Source organism: Ictalurus furcatus, chromosome 8 (genome assembly GCF_023375685.1).
Source record: "Ictalurus furcatus strain D&B chromosome 8, Billie_1.0, whole genome shotgun sequence".
NCBI classification, from domain to species: Eukaryota; Metazoa; Chordata; class Actinopteri; order Siluriformes; family Ictaluridae; genus Ictalurus; species Ictalurus furcatus.
The window spans coordinates 8,453,222-8,475,835 of record NC_071262.1 but is presented as its reverse complement, the minus strand read 5'-3'; the positions used below and the strand labels follow the sequence as shown (position 1 = coordinate 8,475,835).

The 22,614-nt window shown below is 38.7% G+C and overlaps 3 protein-coding genes across 3 annotated transcripts in view; 2 read left to right on the top strand and 1 right to left on the bottom strand.

Annotated features, from left to right (window-relative positions):
* atg2a (autophagy related 2A) overlaps window positions 1–4,448 on the top strand; it is a 35,939-nt gene extending 31,491 nt beyond the window's left edge. Inside the window, exons 40-42 of the mRNA XM_053630520.1 lie at window positions 532–686; window positions 1,010–1,162; window positions 3,046–4,448. Of these exons, the coding sequence (XP_053486495.1) occupies window positions 532–686; window positions 1,010–1,162; window positions 3,046–3,282 (545 nt within the window). The 3' untranslated portion in view covers window positions 3,283–4,448. The remainder of the gene's footprint in view (window positions 1–531; window positions 687–1,009; window positions 1,163–3,045) is intronic.
* Window positions 4,449–4,552: 104 nt separating this feature from the next.
* trmt112 (tRNA methyltransferase activator subunit 11-2) lies at window positions 4,553–7,908 on the top strand. Its single transcript, XM_053630590.1, has 4 exons — window positions 4,553–5,384; window positions 6,428–6,529; window positions 6,601–6,693; window positions 7,562–7,908. Exons 1-4 carry the CDS (start codon window positions 5,310–5,312, stop codon window positions 7,661–7,663), a joined length of 372 nt encoding a protein of 123 aa, XP_053486565.1. The 5' UTR covers window positions 4,553–5,309; the 3' UTR covers window positions 7,664–7,908.
* Window positions 7,909–19,831: 11,923 nt separating this feature from the next.
* Window positions 19,832–22,440, bottom strand: slc25a5 (solute carrier family 25 member 5). The gene is made up of 4 exons (XM_053630519.1): window positions 22,225–22,440; window positions 20,557–21,043; window positions 20,337–20,477; window positions 19,832–20,248 (listed from the first exon to the last, which is right to left on the bottom strand). Exons 1-4 carry the CDS (start codon window positions 22,333–22,335, stop codon window positions 20,091–20,093), a joined length of 897 nt encoding a protein of 298 aa, XP_053486494.1. The 5' UTR covers window positions 22,336–22,440; the 3' UTR covers window positions 19,832–20,090.
* Between the last annotated feature and the right edge of the window lie 174 nt (window positions 22,441–22,614).

Below are 22,614 nucleotides of genomic sequence, written 5' to 3'. Positions count from 1 at the left end.
TTGTAATGTATATGTGATCAATAAAGACTCATTATTATCATTATTAGAAGTAATGGAGATGAGGTGTTTGGGGTACATTATGTAGGTCTTGAAGTGCACATTTACATAGCAGGCTCAAAGATTCCAGCAGGCAGGAAAGTTTTGACAAAAACACTAGAGCTTTTCGTAAATCCACCACATTGATGCTTACCAAAAAAACCCCAACTGATTGTTTAATGTTGCTGAGGTTTTTGAGTTTTTGAGTTTTTTCAAGTTTTTTCTGGCAGCTCTCGTAATTTTGTTTTAGTACAGAATTCGCTCCATACCTGTCTGTTTGCAGGCTTAAAGTCTAGTTATGGTGCTTTTATTACTTAAAGACTTGATCCCAATCTGTGGCTTGACCCTCAAAAATGTGAGATACAGTTATATTTTCCTTCACATTACTTGACAAAGGAAATGAAACTTGTAAAGTTAAGTAAAACGTTATACGTGATGCTGAAAAATTGTTTATTTTCATTAGCTTAATTACTCCTTATTCGGCTCTTATTGCAGTTCACGGGGTGCGGGATCTGTTCTGGATGCCTATTGAGCAGTACAGGAAAGATGGACGTATTATTCGGGGTCTCCAGAGGGGGGCAGCATCCTTCGGTACTTCTACAGCTTCAGCAGCCTTGGAGCTCAGTAACAGACTGGTGCAGGCCATACAGGTATGTACATGCATGCGCATACACATACACGTGCACCTATACACTCACACACACAAACACTGCATAATGTCCTTGATATGTTTAGTTAAGATCTCATTTTTAGTGACTGTGCAAAAACAAGTCTGTTTTTAGTACATGTTCATTATTAATGTTCCATTTTTCAATTATAATAGAAGCACATTCTTGAAATATAGAATATTGCAAGTTTGTGTAAACATCACAGATGAATATTATAAGATTAGCATCTGGTGTTTAGCCCTGACCCCAGTGGTAACATTGAAGTATATGTTATGCAAGTAAAGCATGTCATGTTTGCTCTGTAGGCCACAGCAGAAACGGTGTACGACATCCTGTCCCCAACTCCACCGCTGACCCGCGGCATCACAGAGGGACGTCCTGCCTCCCGGCCTAGACGCACCCCACAGCCAGCGGACCTCAGAGAAGGTGTGGCCAAGGCCTATGACACCGTCAGAGAGGTAGCGTTCTGCTGTGCTATACTTTATCATTCCCTATTAAGTAAACTATATAATTCACATGTACAAATGTTTACAAACTAACATAAATAAGATATAATATGAAGGTATTCACTGCTCTCAAATAAAAAGTATTCACCCCCTGAACATTTTGTGATGTTGCAACCTTGAACTAAAATCATCCATATCCTATATTCTAAATCAAACAATTGCAAATAAAACAGGTTTATCCAAAAAAAAAAAAAAAAAGAGTCAGTGTTAAGTACAGGTGTGCAACAATTATTGGCACCCTTTTAGTCAATACTTTGTGCTACCTCCCTTTGCCAAGATAACAGCTCTGAGTCTTCTCCTATAACGCCTGATGAGGTTGGAGAATACATGGCAAGGGATCTGAGACCATTCCTCCATACAGAATCTCTCCAGATCCTTCAAATTTCAAGCTCCATACTGGTGAACTCTCCTCTTCAGTTCACCCCACAGGTTTTCTGTGTGTGTCAAATCAGGGGACTGGGATGGCCATAGCAGGACCATGATTTTGTGGTCAGTAAACCATTTCTGTGGTGATTTTGATGTATGTTTTGGATCATTGTCCTACTGGAAGATCCAACCACGGACCATTTTAAGCTTTCTGGCAGAGACAGTCAGGTTTTCATTTAATATCTGTTGATATTTGAAAGAGTCCATGATGCCATGTATCTTAACAAAATGTCCAGGTTCTCTGGCAGAAAAACAGCCCAAAAACATTAAAGAGCCACCACCATATTTAACCGTGGTCATGATGTACTTTTCCATATGGCTACCTCTCTGTGTGCACCAAAACCACCTCTGGTGTTTATTGCCAAAAAACTCTATTTTGGTTCCATCTGGAAAACTGAAGACACTTGGGGTTGTTTTTGGATGAGAGTAGAGGCTTTTTTCTAGAAACTCTTCCAAAAAATTTGTGGTGTTTTAGGTGAATTCAGATTGTAGTTTTGGAGACTTTCTGACCCCAAGACCCAGCTAACTTCTGCAATTCACCAGCTGTGATCCTTGGAGACTTTTTGGCCACTCGAACCATCCTCTTCACAGTGCGTGAAGAGAAAATAGTAGCAGAGAGAAAATAGCAGACAAAATAGTCACCCGTCCAATTCCAGGCTGATTCATATCATTTCCAGTCGACTGAAACTTCTTAATTATTGCCCTGATGGTGGAAATGGGCATTTTCAATGCTTGTGCTATTTTCTTGTAGCCACTTCCCAGTTTGTGAAGCTTAACAACAACCTTTTGTCGCACATCACAGATATATTGGTCTCACCCATTGTTATGAATGATTAATGGAATTTGGCCTATGTGCTACCTCATATTTGTACCCGTGTGAAACAGTAAGTCATGGTTGAACAATTTCCTGTTCCTGGTCACCCAGGTGTACTAAAAATTTAAAATATCAATGGGAATTTACTTAAAATATATTATTCATATGAATTCATAGGGGTGCCAGTAATTGTTCCACACCTATATTTAACAATGATTTTTTTTTTTTGTTTGGATAAACCTGTATTTGCAATTGTTTGATATCCATGAGAGCAGAGTATCTTTGAAAAATTGTTTAACCTTTTGATCTTTTGTTAAAAAAAATTCACAAAGACAATTTTTCACATCCTTCTTTGCTCATATTTACCAAGGGTGCCAATACTAATGGAGGGCACTCTATACAAGGTAATTTATTCCACTAGTTAAAATAGTTCCTACCTATGACCAGAGTGTGTCCAAGACCGGATTAACAAATACTGTTCCAGCCATCTGTAAAATTTAAGAATGTGGAATAGAAATGTTTTGATTCACTTTAGTTACTGCACACACAAGCCAAATTCAGCTATATAATGGAGCCTTGTGTTTGTATGTTGTAGGGGGTGATAGACACTGCTCAGACCCTGTGTGACGTGGCCTCTCGTGGGCACGAGCAGAAAGGTCTTCCAGGAGCAGTGGGTGGGGTTCTGCGTCAGATCCCTCCCACTGTGGTGCGTCCCTTAATAGTAGCCTCTGAAGCCACCTCCAACCTGCTTGGAGGCATGCGGAACCAAATCAAACCGGATGCACGAAAAGAGGACTTCTTAAAATGGCGCACAGAAGATGGCCAAGAATGACTGATCAAAGACTAAATCAGTCTTTTTGCTAGTGTGAATGGTAGCGCGGAGACATGAGTGTGTGTATATGAAAATCTCTGAGAGTATTAATGCAAAGATGAAGGAAAAAAAAAAATCTGCCGCTCAGCACAACCCGACATGTTTTAAGTGGCTTCCGCATGTTAGTTGCACATTCTCACATTCAAGCACATTTACTGCGCACATGCAGAGCGCTTTGTAGGTAGTCAAGTGCAATTTGTTGCCATCCACCTGATCTGAAATTACGCAATCATATCGATTCTGAACACTGTTTACCGTTTTAAAAAAAAACACCTACAGCTAGCTTTTATTTCTTCTTTCCTCTCGGAATTACACACTGGTTATCTGGGATGTTTCATCATTATTATTATTATTATTATTATTATTATTATGTAATTAGTTATTTGAATTGTTCAGTATTTCTTTCACCCATTCTAAGGAATTATGACATTGATCAAAATGTCCAGATTGGGATCTAAGACAGCATTTTTGTCAAAGCAGCATGGGAGGCAGTGTAAAAGTGGCCTTTCCATAATACAATAATAATAATACATAATACAATCTAAAGTGTACTAGTGATTCTCCCACATCCTGTGTGGTATGCCCCCGGTGTTAGCGTGCCATAATTAACATCAATTTGAATGTTTAGCTTATTTTCCTAATCTCCATATACATGGTTCTGTGGCATTTCCATGCTCAGGTCCTGAAGTTTTAGTGTCCAATACATAATTTTTAGTTCCACAGACTGAGAAGTGTTGTTCAACCTCACTTGGCTTTGTCTTGTTTAGTTGCCTTTCTAGATTTATTTTTTTTTAAATATTTGTCATTATAAGTAACAAAACTGCTAATCATATTCATGCGATGATGTCTTTGTATTGTAAAGGGCTTTCAGCAACTGAAAGATTAAAAAGGCTTGTGGTTAATATGTTACACTTATTAATGAAGTTTAAGGGAAGTGCATATGTACATGTACACAGTGTCTTATGAGTTAGGATGTGTATGTTTGTGGGTTGAGTGTTTTAATAGGGTGATCTACAGGCTATGAAAATCATAGCTTTCACTGTGTTTTGTTTATCTGTAATTATTACTATATCATAAGCTGTAAAATTAATCTGTATAATACCAAGACAATGTATAAACACAATTACACATATATATATATATATATATATATATATATATATATATATATATATATATATATATATATATATATATATATAATATAATAAAATAAAATAAAATAAAATAAAATAAATAAAACCTGTACATTGGAATAAGGTTTTGTAATATGATTGGTAAATTGTCAATCTCTCTGCCAATGTGTGGTGCTGTTTTAACCTACACACACTGGCCACTTTAATAGGAATACCTGTACCCATGCTTATTTATGCAATTATCCGAATATCATGCAAATAATATCTGCTGGAGAAAATGTTATCATGGACTTTTTGATGGTGGCAGAAACTGTGACAGAAATCAAGGTCTGTGATTTTTTTGTTTTGTTTTGTTTGTTTGTTTGTTTATTTGTTCGTTTGTTACACTGCTCCGTTATATGTTTAACTGGTCGACGTGTCCAGTCCGTAAACCAGTAGGTCTACACGTCATGTTTTGGAATGTAATGTGTTTGTCAGTGAATAGGTTCAGGAATAAAAAATCTCTATGGTTCCAATAAATAGCAGGAATATCATTGTACATATTTGGATATTGAGCCTCGTAATGAATAGTTCATGAAATACGTGTGTAGTGAGGGGCGACGTGGAGTTGTTTTTACAGATAAAAGGGTGTACAGAAAGTGATCGTTAGTTTGAGAGCCCCTGTTTAACACGAGTCTGTTCATGGCCTGCAGGTGGCACTGTCGTGCCTGAGTTTATCCTTAACGCTTATTTCAACAGCACAGAAGAACAACACGTGATAGCAAAGCTAGTGAATACTTATTATACCTAGCCCGTGGTGATCTATATATTTTTAAATTCTTCCTTAGATATAACATCACAGAGACTGCTACAATGAAGTTGCTAACGCATAACATGTTGACGTCGCATGTGAAAGGAGTAACTAAAGGATATCCTCTGCTGATCAAGGTAAACACATGTGATCTGCTAAGTTAGCTAACTAAGCTCACTAGATCAGTGATGGCTGATGTATTGGAATATTAGATGAGAGGCTAAAATCTGCCTGGCAATAGCTTGACATTCAGACTATTAGGCTTGTACAATTATATCACAATAACAAGTCTCATGGGTGGCATGATGAGATTTAAAACATGTCCTGATGTTTGTTGTCAACTCTTGTTGCTTTGTTGAAAACTTCCCTTTAAATGAATGTGTTCTTTAATTAGGTCTTGTGATTTGTATCCAATTAGAGCGTCTTATCTTTGTCTTATTTATCATTTTTATTGTTCGTCATCACTTATAACAACTTCCTTAAAGCTTTATATGGAAAATAAAAAGTTTATAATAACCTGCAAATCCCAACACCAGTTACACTGTGTTTAAATATAAATAAATAAATCTAACCGTAAACTTTGAATAATTTATACCATATTAACAGCACCTTTCCTAATTTTTTTATTATTAAATTGAAACTAATATTAGACTTTTTTTTTTAAGTTACTGAGCTTTAGAATAAACTGATTCACGTGACCAGAATGAACACTGTAAAACAATAATAATAATTACACGGTGGGTTAGTGGTTAGTAAATATGCCTCACACCTCCAGGGTTTGGGGTTTGAATCCCACTTCCACTCTGTATGTGTGGACTTTCTCCCTGTGCTTGAGGGGTTTCCTCCCCCAGTAAAAAGACACGTGCTCAAGGCTGATTGGCATTTCCAAGTTGTCGGTAGTGTGTGAATGTGTGTGCGATTGTGCCCTGTGATGGGTTGGCACTCTATCCAGAGTCCCCCACTTTTCACCCCCGAGTTCCCTGGATTGGCTCCCCCGCGACCCTGTGTAGGATAAGTGGTATGGAAGATGGATGGATGGATGTATCCCTCTGGCTGTGTTGCCACTTTGAGAACCCAGTATTAGAACAAATGTGACGCATGAAAATTCTTTCATGTAGGTTTTCAGGGAAGAAACTGGTCTGCTTATTAATCGTCTGTCTCTTTTCTCTCCTCTCCAAAGGCGACAGAGGTCAAAGTGAATGAAATCGAGTTCAACCCTCAGTTTGTGAGCCGAATGATACCAAAGTTGGAGTGGAGCGCTTTAATCCAAGCAGCTGAAGGGGTGAGGCTGGTTCAACTAATCATTCAACAAGGGACTAATATGAGCATTGCCTAAATGGTTTGTTTCCACAGCTGGGATATCTGCAGGAACTCCCCAGCACACCTGTATCAAACTATGAGAACGATGAAGACTTTTTACGCAAAGTGCACAGAGTCCTACTGGAGGTAAAAAGAATTGTATATGAAGTTTGCACTTTGTTGTGATATGCTGAACTCAGGCTTTGCAGATTTTTCCGCTGTCTTCACAACATTAAGACTAGAGGTCGACTGATTGATCGGTTTTGCAGATTAATCTGCACTGATAACCAATTGCTGGAACTATAGGTTATCTGCAGAAATCCATCCATACCAATACTTTTTCCCAGTTGCGTCCATTGTGGGAGAGTCTGAGAAGTGTCCGCCGTCATTATACAGTACGAGAGCGGCCTCTATAGGCGAAATAAAAGCTATTGCTTACAAATTTTGTCTGTTATTTGAAGTGTTTTTCGCATCATTTTGGATGTCTCTATTTGCGTTTGTTATTTGGAGTGTTACTTTTTGGTTCAGTTTGAATGTATATCTTTTATTTTCTTTAATATTTATTAATAGTTAATATATATATTTTATTTTTTAAAAATACAGTACATTTTCATGGTACAGTCAGTACTGTTTATTTTTGTAATAAAGTTCAGCAATATTTTACTTTGAGTGTTATTTTATTTGGTATCAATTTTAAAAACTATCGGTTAATTAATCCATTATCAGCAGGTACTGTACTGCCCAACTTGGTTATCAGTAAAATCCATTATTAGTCGACTTCTAATTAAGACTATTCTAGTGTTAAATCATGATGAAATTATTTGACAGTTAGCAATATTGTTTATATTCTGTATAATTATGTAGGTATACTGTATATAAATTTGCAGTAATTAAACTGAAATGTCAAAAGCAGTATTCAGTTTGGTAGAACTAATTGTTTGACTTATCACTACTAGACATGCAGCCTGAAAACCTCAGAGCATATTTAGACTAGTCATTGTTTCTGTGTAAATAGGTGGAGGTGATAGAGGGGGCTCTGCAGTGTCCTGAGTCTGGTAGAGAATTCCCCATCTCAAGAGGAGTTCCCAACATGCTCCTCAATGAAGACGAGTCATAGGAGATGTCCCCACTCCCGTTTTGTTCATATACAACAAACAGACAACACACCACATTACAGTTGTATGGGATTTCAGCAGAGTTTAATCGCATTGCACTGAGTCGAGATATCAAAAATCCAAACCCGGTCCTTAATTTAAGAAGTTAATCTTAATAGCCAGTTCCACTGGTACTGGCCCTTGTTTCTTCAGTTCTTGCTTTTATTATGTTTTGTAATATACTTTTCAATAAAATCATGTTACAACATTACATTTTGACTGAATCTTGTATCATTTTCCAGTTGGGTTAATGACACCTCTGTGAGTTAGTATGTCTTTTTAAATGCATCTCATGGCTCTGACTCTTAGGATACAGACATTCAAAGACCACCAGAATTGACTATTGTCACTCTGTCAGGGGAGAGGGTATTCTTGCCATCTGCATAACACCAGTGATTTAATGCACTTTTTAACCAAATGTCAATATCTGGGATCACTGGAAATCTATGACGAGCGATCTGGCTCTTTTATGATTTTATATAGTTCAGTAATATTAGATTACAAACCAACCTGAAAAATGTTTAGTGTAATCTATTTCCATTAAAATCCTTTTAATTAGAACAAAGACCTGATTATATTACAATAAACTTGTTTGCATGTGAGATCTGATATGTAACTGTAGTCTTTATACATAGGGACATTTACTGAAACAAACATTGTCAACAACAAACACAACAATTCCTCTTCAGCATTCAGGAACTCCACGAGAGACGCCTTGTTTATAAGCGTTGCTGTGGTTGTTCCGACAAACAACTTCTTCTATCAGCTACTTCCTGTTGGTTTATAGGTCGATTACTCAGAGTCAGGTGTGAGGCGAACGTGCTAACCACTAAGCCACCGTGCGCCCTCTTTTCGCGTACATCTGCCTGGTAAATCCAATTTATCTAGGTTTAAGGGTAGATTTAATGCTAAGTTGTGTTTTGAATTGGACGTTTCACAGCTTTCAGCCTTTTGTGTAACGTTGTATTTATTGTGCTTTGCACTCCAAACCCAACCTTGTGGTGTGAAGCTAACGTTATCTTCCCAGGCTTTCTTGCTAAACAAACTTTGTGTTTGAGACCTCCATTAACAGTGAGACTGCTTGTCCACTTATGACGCGTCAAACAGACCGTTTTGAATTTTTGTTTACTCTGACTGGTAGATGACCAAATTTTCAAAAAACCCAAACTGGAACATGTCGTGGCAAACAATCTTTCCAGCCTTGGTCAAAGAACTTCAGAGAAAGAGGGTTAGTAGATGTCAAAAAGTAAATAAACTTTATTGAAACAATAAAGTGAGACAGTCTGCAGAAAGTCTAAATTATGCAAACACACTGCCCTTTTTATACCTTTCTCCAGAGCGTACTTATCTTAGGTGGGGTTTTGCCTTTCCTCATTAAAAACAGACCAATTTTCTTCGCCACAATTAATTATTCATGTCTATATGTTATCTTACATTTGTGGAGCATGCGCAGTTAATTGTTTTTCTTGAAACGGTTTTATGAGGATAAGATTTCTTTTTTAAAAAAAAGTTTTTTGTTTCTCTCTGACCTTGACCAACACTCCCTTCTTAGGTCTCAATGAGCTTCTGTCTGTTTTGATCTTCTGTCTTAGCTGAAACCTACCTCCCTTCTTAAGGCCCTATCCTAACTCGTTAATTGGTATCTGGCCTCAAGTTTATTTACTTCTGTAGAGGATACAGGCTGGTACAGAAAAAACAATTATTGTACAGTAAGACACAGAATGCATCTAACTCAATACAGACTTACAATATAACATCATGAAACATTGTTCTATGTATTTAGATTATGCTTCTAAATATTGATATTAATATTGAATTATGCTTGTTGACTAATATTGATTATTCAATTATGCTTAAGTAATAATTCTAAATGTTGGTCATACATATTGAATACACTTCATTAACATATCCAAATGTTAGCTACACATTGATTACACTTCATAAATATTTTCAATAAACACTATGGCGCCGTATGTGTATTCCATGCACACAGGTAGTGTTGTGTCCTGCATCTGTTGGTAATGTAACATGGTGATAGGTAATAATATTAGTGAAGCCTTGGATTAAGTTTGTTTTACTGGTGGTAGAGCATACCTTCACTCCATTCCGGTGCTTATTAAGTAATAAGTGACTGCAGTATCAAATGACTGCAGTGATTGGACAGGGGAAAAGTAAGGAAAGAGAATAGGAAACTCAAAATAATAGAACTAACACTCAAGGAAAATCAAATCAATCCAATTGAATGTAGCATAATTGGAACTCATAAAGGGAGAGTTTTGATTAAGTATTAGCCAGTAGGTGAGATACCATTGGTGACTTGGTACATACTGAATTAAAAAAAAGTTCAAAGTAATTTTTATATTTTTTGCCTGCCAATAAATCATCATATCTCTTTAACAGAATGGACCAGAGTTTCCACATGTCCCTTCGAGAACAGCAGATATTAGGTGAGGAGGTTATTTCCTCCTTCATCAACAAAAAGGTATATGACACCCCACGAAAAGGAATAATACCCCATTCCAACACAGCATACAGTTTTAATGTTGAAAACCTGTTAAATTGGACTAGTCTGGCATAGCCCCCATTTTATCCATATACTATCAGCCACAGAGAACACTCACTCGCCTGTGCACATATAGACACAGAATTGCACATAGGCTAAAGCTATTCTAGAAGTACTTGAGTTTGGTGTCTGTTTTTGTCATGACCTCCTATTCTGTAAAAAGATCTGTCACTTTACAATAGAAATGCATGCACTGTGGCATGAAATGTAGCCTATCTAAACTCGACTCTATAATCACAGCAGCTTTTGATAGGATCCTCACTTGTTAGAAAACAATCCATTACAACAATGCATGCGATCTCAGTGAATGGACACTTCTGCATTTGTATCCGCATCAGTACCCCTTGTTGCATCAAAGTCTGCACTGGAAGGAACCACCACAACTGAGGCTACAGAAAGCCTGATGGCAAAAATAAACCAAAGATGGGCCTCCAAGAGAAGTCATGGGGATGCTTGTTCCGAAGAACTGTCGGGTAACACTAATGCTCTGAAAATGGAATTGTTTGAAAAAGTAGGGGGCTCTTGTATCTTGTATTCAGGTAAAAGAGAAAAGGTGAGGAGGGACTAGACATTTGAAAGCATTGAAGACTACTATAATGGCACAGCTGTTGGAGAACTTTTTTTTTCTCCTCCCCCCAAATGGAAAATGTAAAATAGGCAATGCCAATGAATTTGAATTCACCATGCGAGATTTTACTAAAGATGAGCTGGATACATTGACCACACTAGGTCAGCAGTATGAGAAGAGAAAAGTTAAATTGTTGAGAATATCTATCTTGCAAAAAGATTGACATTGATGCAGATGAAACACTAAATGCTTCCTACCTCACCTGGTGAATCACAAAATGCCTCAGCCCTCACAAGTGTTTCATGCTGTGCAGCTGCTGCTTCACATGGAGTGTTTTCCATAATTGGATCTCCCAGTGGAACTGCTTTCACAACTGGAACTCCAAGTACAGATGAAATTGTCAGTCCGATGTCGAGTGAATTTTTGAATGCAGTAGCTTACGTCTCAACAGAGAATGACATGCTGGATAAGGAGGATTTGATTGTTGTACCAAAGGCATAATTTTTAATTGATGAGGAAATTGTGCTTGCATATGCTTTTCTTGATTATTGCCAGGATGACCTTGATGATACCCTTCCAATGGACCCAGTGCAGGAGGAAAGTTCATTTACAGGACAGGAACTTCGCCAACCACCAAAGACCACCAGGCTAAGGCTTCAAAGGGGAAATGTTTTCAATGAACTAAATGCTGCTTTTAAAAATGGATGTCTGTAGATGAGTCTCTCTTGGAGATTCAGGTGGTCTTACCCAATGAGAAAGAGAGAAAGGAGAAGACAATGGTAGTGTTTTACGTGATGTGCTAAGCGAGTACTGGGAGACCTTTTATTATGAAATGCACTGCCGGAAACTTACTTAAAATACCAATGACGAGACATGACATAAAAGATGAGTGGGAACACGTAGCTTAAATCATGGTCCTAGGCTACAACATGGTGAAGTACTTTCCCATTGTGCTGGCCAAGCCCTTCCTCCCCTACTGTCTTGGACTTGAAATCACTGATGGTGACCTTTTTTCAACATTCTTAGACACAGTTCTCATTGAAGAAAAAGAAGTTGCTGAGCAAGCAGTGAAAGACTTCCAAACTAGTTCTGGAAGAGAGGTATGGTTGGATTTCCTAAAGGCCCATGATGTCAAACTTCTCATCACAGAAGCAAATGTCAGAAAAACCTTACTTTAACTGGTACATAAAGAAAGAGTTCAACGATCCTGCATATATAGCAGAGTGTTGGAGCAGTGTGCTGAAAGGACTGAAACTACCCCCAGATTGGATAAAGTACTGGCCAGCCTCACCCCTACACCCAGGAAGGTTGTTTCCATGCTACAACATGAGCTCCTCAACAAGAGAGAAAATCAGACTCTGGATTTTCCTCAAGAAGTTTATAAGGAATTGTGGTGAACTTCAGCTGAGGAAATTTCTCAGGTTTTGTACTGGTACTGGTATTTGACATTGTTTTAATTGATTACAAATATTTGATCATATGGCTTCACACAAACATAGTTTAGAGCTAACAAAATCCTCTTTTCATCAATACAGAATTTAGTTTTTAATGTGTTTAATCAAACAAATCCAAATTTGTTATAGTATTGTCCTTTTAAAGGGATAGTTTGGATTTTTGTACATTTAAGTGGTATGAAATACTCACCAGTAATATAGTTGATGTTGTAGTAATGCCAGTAATGTAGCTGATGCATAAGAGTTACTTTGCTTACCAAGTCCCCTGGTCAGAGGACGTCTTAGCTGTCTTAGCTGACTGAGACCTTCAGTAAATAAATTGACCAAATCCATACCATTTAAATAGCCATATTATTTTTGTCATGTCTTCAATAGGCATGACACACCATTCTTTTGGTGTGTTTATAATTAACATAAGTGTCATCCTCGACTAAGTATCCAGTGAGTCACTTTCTCATTCTCAGATCTTCTCTTTCTCCATATCGCACTTAGTATGCATGATGTAATATATATATATATATATATATATATATATATATATATATATATATATATATATATATACACCTGTTCTAAAAAAAATTGAGCCTTAAGAATGTGGAGAACATACTTAGACATAAAAAGACATACAAAGAACAAATACCTGAGATATATCTTCATCAGCGGCACAGTCTGTTTGGGTGCTACTTTCACAAACATTGTTGTTACCTCCATTTAGAAAGAATGTAAGGAAACCCAGCGCACAGCAACCCACCTGGACCAAAAAAAAAGAATATCCGAACTCGGAAAAATACCAAACCATGCCTAAAACGACAGCAAACACACAACGCCAAAGATACATTTCCTCCTTTTCTCTTTCTCTTCAAATTCTCACAGCTGCTCCACTTCAAACTTTACGATGTCCATGAACAGGACCTTCTGGACAAGTGAAACATACCAAAACACTGGTTGAAACCTGAAGGATTGTAACTGCAGTTCCGATAATGACCACAAGATGGGGTGGGATCATTAGAAATCACACAGTTGCAGACATTCTTGATTAAACCCATTGGTAACAGCTTCCAAGCTATCTTACATTTAGTTGTCTGACTACAGAAATCCCATTTCCGTACTGTAGTCAGAATGGCTACATTATCGTGAGTAGGCTGTAGTAACAGATTAGTAGCAAGTAGCTAAAAAACCCCACCCTGCAACCCACCCCAGTCCATACAAAAGCAGACTAATGTTCCTTTGATGGAATGGCAAGGCCAATTCTTTTACTTTTGTTATACACTGAGGACGTTTGGGTTTGAGATCAAAAGATGAATATGAAATGATAGATCAGAATTTTAGCGTTCATTCCCTGATATTTACATCCAACTGGTTTTGGGTTACTGATCAGAAGGTCAGGGGTTCAAGACTCAACACCACCAAGCTGCCACTGTTGGACCCTTGAGCAAGGCCCTTAACCCTCTCTGCTCCAGGGGTGCCATATCATGGCTGACCCTGAGCTCTAACCCCAACTATCTAACAAGCTGGGATATGCGAAGAAAATAATTTCACTGTGCTGTAAAGTATGTGTGACAAATAAAGGTTTCTTCTTCTTTTGAACATGGCACATTTGCTTTAGTCATGCATTTTCTAGTAATCAAAAATATTGGAACATGTGACTGGTGTTTCTTGTTACTCAGGTATACCCTGTTGAATTGATTGTATAAACAATAAATAGCTCTGAATATCTGCTCTTGGTTTGAGCCCTGGATTTCACCTGTGATGCCTGCATTTGTTGTTTATAAAAAAAAATTTAAAAAAAGGATAAACCAACATGAAGACCAGATAGCTATCTATGAGAGAAAAGCAAGCGATTTAGAAGCTGAGAAAAGAGGGAAAATCAATCAGACACTCCGGGATGGCACTGGACACTCCTGACATCTGATTGGCCACCTCGGGTGCCACCGCAAAATTTCAGTCGCTACTTTCAGTTTGATGCTGATTTCTCCTTTTGTTGAAAGAAGCATTTATGTTGAAGTTTGGTGGTGGCGCAATGCATTGTTCAAATCGAGGATGAGAGAATATTAACGTTGGTTGCATGATACAGATGAAGAAGAAGAAGAAGAAGAAGAACATACAGAAGAAGAGGAGAGAATATTTCCACAGATCCATGAGTACTTCAAACATCATATTTGAAGTATGTTTTAAGGTTTAGCATCAGGTTTAGGTTTCCTGAACAACTTCCATGAATTTGATTCACTGAGTAAATTATTGTTAGACCCTTGGCTCCATTAACAGACAGTTAATCAGATACGAGAGATAGGTTCCCAATTTAGCCTAACATACATTATGTTTACATCTGTGCTAGTAATACAGTGCAGTGTCATACGTTACAGTATATGACTGTTTAGCTAAAGTGGGGTAACTAGTAGGTTACAGCTGTCAGTGTTCAGCAGGTTAACATTTAGCAATTTGAAATCCATTAACTCAGTTAGGTTTTTGTACTTGAACTCAAAACGAACAATTGCTATCGATAGCCTGATAGATAGCCTGTTTGCTACTGTAAAGGTATAATAATAACAATAATAAGTAAATTTTTTTATAGCTCCTTTCTACATACTCAAGGTCACTTTACAATTAGAAAGCAAGAGAAAAAAGTCATAGTTAAGAGTCACAGAAACATTGGGCAAAGATATTTTGAGGTTGTGAGTTAGTTTTTAAACTCCTGTACAGAGATAAGATTACAGAGGTATTGTGGGATAGAGTTCGAAAGTGAAGGGGCTAAAGAAAGCCCTACCACAGAGTGAGGACAGCTTGTAACGTGGAATGAATAATAGGCCAGGTTCAGATGACCTGAGAGAGCGTGATGGAGTGTAGGGACAGACGAGGTCAAAAATGTATGAAGGGGCAAGACCATGTAAGGCTTTGAACGTGATAAGGAGAATTTATATTGGATCCGATATGAAACAGGTAACCAATGTAACCTGTGCAGGACAGGAGTGATGTGTGATGATTTCTTAGAATGAGATAGAACCCTGGCTGCTGAATTCTGGATGTATTGCAATTTATTGATGGTTTTAGTGGTAAGGCCAGAAAAGAGAGCATTACAATAATCAAGCTGAGAACTGTTGAAGGCATGGACGAGGGTTTCGGCATCTTTGGTGTTAAGAATGGGGCAAAGTCTACCGATATTGCGAAGATGATAAAAAGCTGTTTTTGTGATAGAGGAGATGTGTGAGTTAAAAGAGAGTGTAGAGTCAAAGATAATACCAAGGTTGCGGAAGGTAGAGGAGGGTCTGACCAGGACACCATTAATATCAATTAACTGATCAAGAAAATGAGATAGAACATGTGGAGATGCTAGTACTAACACATCTGTTTTTTTCAGTATTGAGTTTGAGAAAAGTACTAGTCCTCCAGGAATTAATGTCCTTGATACATTCAAATAAGGAATTTGTGGGGAAAGGAGCAGAATGATGTGAACTAATATAGAGTTGAGCGTTGTCAGCATAGCAATGGAAATTAATGATTAATGCGACCTAATTTAGATGATAAAAAGCAGTGGACCAAGTACAGAACCCTGAGGAACACATTGAGAAATAGAAACAGAGTAGATTTAAACTGACGAATGGAAATGAAGTGCTGACTACCAGAGAGGTAGGAAATGAACCAAGATGAAGTAATGCCAGCAACCACTTTCTCCATTATTTTAGCCAAGAAAGGAAGATTAGAGATTGGGCGGTAGTTTTTAAGATCTGAGGGGGTCCAAGCTAGGCTTTTTTAAAACAGGAATGACAGCAGCAGTTTTGAGTTCTGAAGGGATAAATCCAGGACAAAATATTCTATTGATGAGGTGGGAAATAGGCACTGCGATAACAGGCAGGCAAAGCTTAAATAAGGCAGTGGGGGCAGGATCAAGCTGACAGGAAGTAGAATTAGATATACTAATTAACTCAGAAACAGCAGATGGAGTAGTGGGAATGAAATCAGTGAAGGTACCTATATGGCTAGGAGTGAGAAAATCCTGTAGCTTATTTTGAAAGGAGTTAAGGAACGACTGACAGAGTTCAGAAGTGGCAGCAATTAGCGGGGCAGGAGAATTAATGAGTTTATTAACAGTAGAGAAGAGTGTTTTGGGCCTAGAAGAGTTATTATTAATCAGAGCAGAAAAGTAGGATGAGCGTGCATCATTTAGTGCAGATTGTATCCAAGTTCACAGTAAGACCAATTTTCTTGTAAAGACGCTCAAGGTGTCGTCCCGCAGCTTTAAGAGCACAGAGTTCCTGTGTGTACCAGGGGGAGGAATGAGTGGGCGGCACATATCTACACTTAAGGGGGCATGTAAATCAAGGGCCTTAGAAATAGATTTGTTATAATCAGTGATGATATCATGTGGACAGGATAGTTGCATGACATCTTTAGTAAAAGATTGTTGCAGTGATGCAGAGAATACAGGATTAATGGAGGTCAAGTTACGAAAAGAAACCAAAGATTTTACAGCAGACATGGAAAGAGGAAATTCACAGCTCAATTCCATAAATAAGTGATCAGACAGTCCGATCTGAGACCCGGATACAGTGACATTGTTTAGACCACGAGTACATAACAAATACAAGATATGGCCACATGTGTGAGTTGGAAAATCAACATGTACGAGGTTGAAACATTTAAGCACAGATAAAAGTTCATGGGCAGCAGCACAATCAGTATCAACATGTATAGTGAAATCACCAAGTAATAACACAAATGCACATATGGCACAGATAAGAGTTAACAGCTCTGACATTGCTATAGAAACTCAATAGAGGGTTAGCAGGCCGACACACAAGCACAACAATCAGTTTAACATAATATTCAAAGGTGGTAATATCATGAAGAACAATATTTTTGATGTTCAAGCTGCTACCATATGCAACAGCTAAACTGCCACCTCTTGATTTCGAGTGAGCTTTAGCCAATGCCGATTCATGTGTAAATTATCATTAGGGATTTGCCATGTTTCAGTAAGTAGCAATATATCCAGGTTTTTCGCAGTTATTGTGGTTCAGAGCTTTGATGCCTTATCTGTCAAGGACCAGCAATTATACAGAGTGATAGCAGGTTAAAAACATTTAGGTAGTGTAGATCACGGTTCCTTTGGTAGTTTGCATAACATAGTTAATAGGGAATTATATTTCCTCCTACATTGAGCAGATGACCGACGTGTAGCAGATGTCTGTATGAGATGACCAGATGGAGGGATTGGCAGTAAATGTTGCCGGGTGAATGATGGATGTATCGCAGAGGGTGAGAAATCCCAAGTACTTTGCAGAGACCATATGTAGCTGCATCCAACCCGGGTCGAGTGTTCAAACCCCGCAGTTGCAAGGATGAATAGCTATATGCCATTATGAGAACACATCTAACCAAAAAACCTAGAGCTGACACTACGTGCAAGCCAGAGGTGAGTGATTTGAGTCCGAGAGTAGACATTATTACTACTGCGGAGTTTGTGGATTCTGCCACCACAACAAGGTACTGAAACCTACCCGTTTTTCTGAGAGGAAGCAGGTAACCCATCACCCAAAAGAACTGACCACGTAGTTAACGAGAGCATGGAAACTAACTCAAAGAAAGTAAGAAATTATGACTAGTTAAGTTACTTACTGCAGAAGGCTAGCCATAATCTAATTAGTAACTTAAGCTGTTAGTTGATTTTAAGGTAGAGCTCTGATAATGGGAATTTGTAATTAAAATTGAGATTAGACTAAAATGTGGGTAATTGGATGCTTAGATGTAATCATAGACTGTCTTAACTTCGCATAGGGTCAATTACAGATGATAAGGGAGAGATATTAGACTTCTTTAAAAAAAAAAAACAAAAAAAAAAACCCACACAGTAACCTGTCTCTTCAATATGTGAATGTAGTACTGTGTGAGAAACTGAGCTGCAGCTACACTTACTCACATACACACAGACATACACAATACTGCGTAAAAGTCTTACGTACTTTTTTTAGTGCAAGCTTTGTTAGTTTATGATTTCTACATTATCGAGTCAGTGCAAAAACCTTTTAGATTCCCAAATATTAGTTTTCCAGCACAAAATGTATGTAATGCAAATACTTGTTATACTAAATGTTACAGAAAGATGTTTGTAAGAGACACTTTTAAAAACCACAAACGCTGCTGGAAGTGTCAAAGTCCACCCGGGACTAATTGATTTTTCGAAAAGAAAAGGGCTGCAACACCAAATATTGACCTTGCTTCCTTTATTACCGTTACTGCTCTCTATATATTTCTAAGTAGAGAAACATTTAATTATTTTTGAAGGTATCTTTGCTCTACAGCATTTCTTTGCATGTGCCTAAGACTTTTGCATAGTACTGTGTACACTTTTTTTTATGACAACCATTGTGAGAGCTGTGAAGATAAGCCCAAAAACAAGTCAATCATATCAACAATCTCCACAGCTTGAAGAGTTTGAGAGCAGAAATATAGAGACCATACCACAATATGCAAACCACTCAACAACAGTAAGAATCAGAAAACCAGATTGGAATTCACAAAGAAACAAATGACCCACAAAGGTTCAGGAACCAAGATTAACCTCTACCAAAGTGAAAGTGTGGAGAAAGAAAGGATCTGCTCATGAACATGAGCCCATTGGTCCAGCACAGTGCATGTAGTTGGCATGGCTTTGACTTGCATGGCTGCTTCTGGAACAGGCTCACTAATCTTTGATGAGGACCAGAATGAATTCAGAAGTCTACAGAAACATTCTGCCAGCCAATATACAGAGAAATGCATCCAATCTAATTGGGAGGAAAACACACCGTCAACACAACGAAGGACTTCATCAGGGGGAAAAAGTGGAAGGTTTTAAACTGGCCAAGTCAATCACCAGATCATAACCCAATTTGACAGTGGACTGTATTAAAAAAATGTGCTGTCAAAACGTTAACTAATTATTGAAACATTTCTTCCCTGGCTACGGAAGAAACAACCTTTGACCTGTAGACAACCAGCAATGTTCTTTGACACTGCAGTGTTACATTTCAATGAATACTGAGAAGCTTCCATATCAGGGCTATATATAGTTAACCAATCAGCCAATAATCAAGTTAAACCTTTGATCCTTTTTCATGGAAACCTAGACAAGTCACTTGTGTATCACAAAGGCAGATTGCGTTATTGAAACGGAGAAACAGGGTACGTCAAATATACTTTTGCCTCCTCCATAAACAAAGTGAAATCTTTTCTCGTAAGCAGTGATATAACATTATTGGGGGAGGGGTAAAATGTATATATTCCCTATTGGTATAAATGACTCAAGAGGCACCAAGATATCATGTCCATCACAGCTGTTCTTGGCCGAGACCCACACAAGAGTGGAAGATGGCCCAGGCATTTGAAACTCTAGAAATACAGCGTGCCTGTCTATACCTCTTAGGGCATTAAATCCGAGACCGTTGAACAAACACTAGTCATCAACAGTGGAGATAAATCTATCAACAATACTTTAGATTTAAAATCAATAAAACAACCTGGAAAATAAGTGCAAAACAACAAACATAGCTCAACACAAAAGGTAAGATCACATTCAGTTGGTCTTTATTGAATTGTCTCAAACAGACTGGATGACAAGACAGGTTTCAGTACCTGGCATGGCTTCTTCCAGGAATGGTGTGATGAGGGGAAAAACAAAGCAGTGCCAAAATAAAAGCACATAACTATTCCCACAGTACAACTAGTACAGCTATACTAGTTGGTCCCTATAAATAAGGCAGAATTTGAGTCCTTGCAAATGTACAAGTTATTTTACACTTTACACCTCAACACTAGCAGTCAAACATTTAGATGATTTTCTTAAACTCGTCATACAGGACGAGCACAAAGGCACCACCCATGCCTCGGAGAACATTGGACCAAGCTCCCTTGAAGAAGGCCTTGCCACCCTCATCACGGGCAATCTTCCTCCAGCAGTCAATCGTACCAGTGTACATGATGTCAGCTGCAATGCAAAATGATGCGTACATTACTCGTCTCACAAAAGGAAGGGGACAAATGAAAGTTTTGCACACAACGTGCTATACGCTTACCTCCTTTGCGTCCAGACTGCATCATCATACGACGACGCACGGTATCGAAGGGGTAGGATGCAAGGCCAGCAACAGCTGTTACAGTCTGAGCAATCATCCAACTCACGACAATATGGGTGTTCTTGGGATCTGGCAACATGCCTACAGAGGAGGGCATTAAATCAATTAATAAACCACAAACACACTCTAAACGTCTTCCCTACACTTCCAATAGACTCACCTTTGGCAGTGTCGTAGATGCCGAAGTAAGCTGCTCTGTAGATGATGATACCCTGCACAGATACGTTGAAGCCCTGGTACAGACCCTTGATGCCATCAGACTTGGAGATTTTCACTAAGCAGTTGCCCAAACCCGAGAACTCTCTCTCGGCTCCAGCTTTGCCAACGTCTGCTGCCAGACGGGTTCTGGCAAAGTCAAGAGGGTATACAAAGCAGAGAGAGGTCGCACCAGCAGCACCACCAGAGGCCAAGTTACCAGCAAAGTACCTCCAGAACTGGGTGTGCTTGTCTACGCCGTCCAGGAAGACTTTCTTGTACTTGTCCTTGAAAGCAAAGTTGAGGGCCTGAGTGGGGAAATATCTGATGACGTTGGCCAAGTTGCCTCTCCAGAATGACAAGAAACCCTGCTCCTTGGGAATACGGACAACGCAGTCCACAATACCCTTGTACTGCTTATCAGCTGTGATTTGTTTGCTGGCATGTTGGACCTGCAAAAGGACAAGTTACATAATGTAATAACTAAACGTTTTTAGGAATGAACCAAATCTAGTGATCAGGTCACTGAGAAGGTTTGCACTAATTTCTGTGAGCACATTAAAAATCAATCACTGTACACAATGCCGGGCCTTGAGCTAGCCGGTTCACACATGTATCCTGCTGTCCCGGATAAAAAGAACCAATTTTCTGTCCAAAGATAAAAAATAAAACATGGCACAACTATTCCTGCTGTAGTTACTTTGCAGGAACTTGAGCAGTTTAAACCTGACTGGACCAGAGAAGAAAGCAATGAATACCTCAGAAACACAAGCTCTCCCCTTGCTACGACCTTGGCCCAAGTACACATTAATCCCAAATACACAGGCACTCTTTATATCCTACAAATCCTTGACATTTTGCAATTTAATTTCGTGTGAAACAAGCTAAACCTTTAAACAGCAGACTTCTACTGTTAGTTAAACTGGTCTGCACTTACATAGCACTTTTTTTCTTTTACCTTTAACTGTTCTACAAAGTGCCTTACACCGTTTCTCTTCACCCGCTATGAGCAACTGGGGTTTAGTGTCTTAGTGTTAAAAGACCACTTAACGGCGAAGGGCTGGAAATAATACACAAGAAGAGTTTGGGCTTCCAAAATGACCAATCTCTTCAGCCTCGGCTTGGCTAGTCACACAGCTATGCTAGCTCGCTAGCTTTCTGTTCAGGTTGAGAATTAGCCTTGCGCTAGCCGGTTCATTCTTCCTGGAGTCCCCGAGCTAAAGGTCACACACACACCGCTCGCGACACACTCGACAAGTACGTCATCGCTTTCTTTCCACACAAGAGCAGTAATAATTAACTACACAGATGGATATGAATTCGTATAGTAATGGTGGGTTTTTTTTTTTACTACCGTCAACATTGTTAACCAGCTATCCTGCGCTAATTAGCTGACTACTGTTAGCAATGATTACTTCACTATACAGCGGAAACGCAGTTAAACTTCAACGCACACAAAGCAGTTATTAGTCGGATTTACTTCATCGTCCTTCGTCAAGTCTATTAGGTTTTAGTATTAACTTCTAACTAAGTACTAGAAGTATACAGGATGCTCCAGCTGACTGGTCAGACACTGGCTCCACCTTGCGGAACAATCTGAAGGATCATCAATCCGATTTCACTCCTGTTTTACCTGGAGAAGTAGCTTCACTCTTTCGATGGGAGCAACAGCTGTTTTGGAAATGGCGGCAGCGACACCACCAGCCAAGAAGTCCTTGGCGAAAGAAATGGCGGTTTCACTCATTGTTGGGCGATGTTAATGTGGTGTCGTTTCAAGGAGACGAAATCCCGCTCGGGCCCAGGACAGGAGCCAAATAGCGGCTGGGTCGAAATGGCCGAATTAAAAGTTGCGAACACACTTTAAACTGCTGTATTCGCGAGACAACACGTGAACAAAAATACTGCACTCCGATTGGTTACTTGGAACCAAGGCGGAGTTTAAGGTATAAACGTCCCATGTCTAAATTTGGAAATATCTTTTTTTTCTTCCTCAGAAATGATTCAAATAAATAAATAAATAATA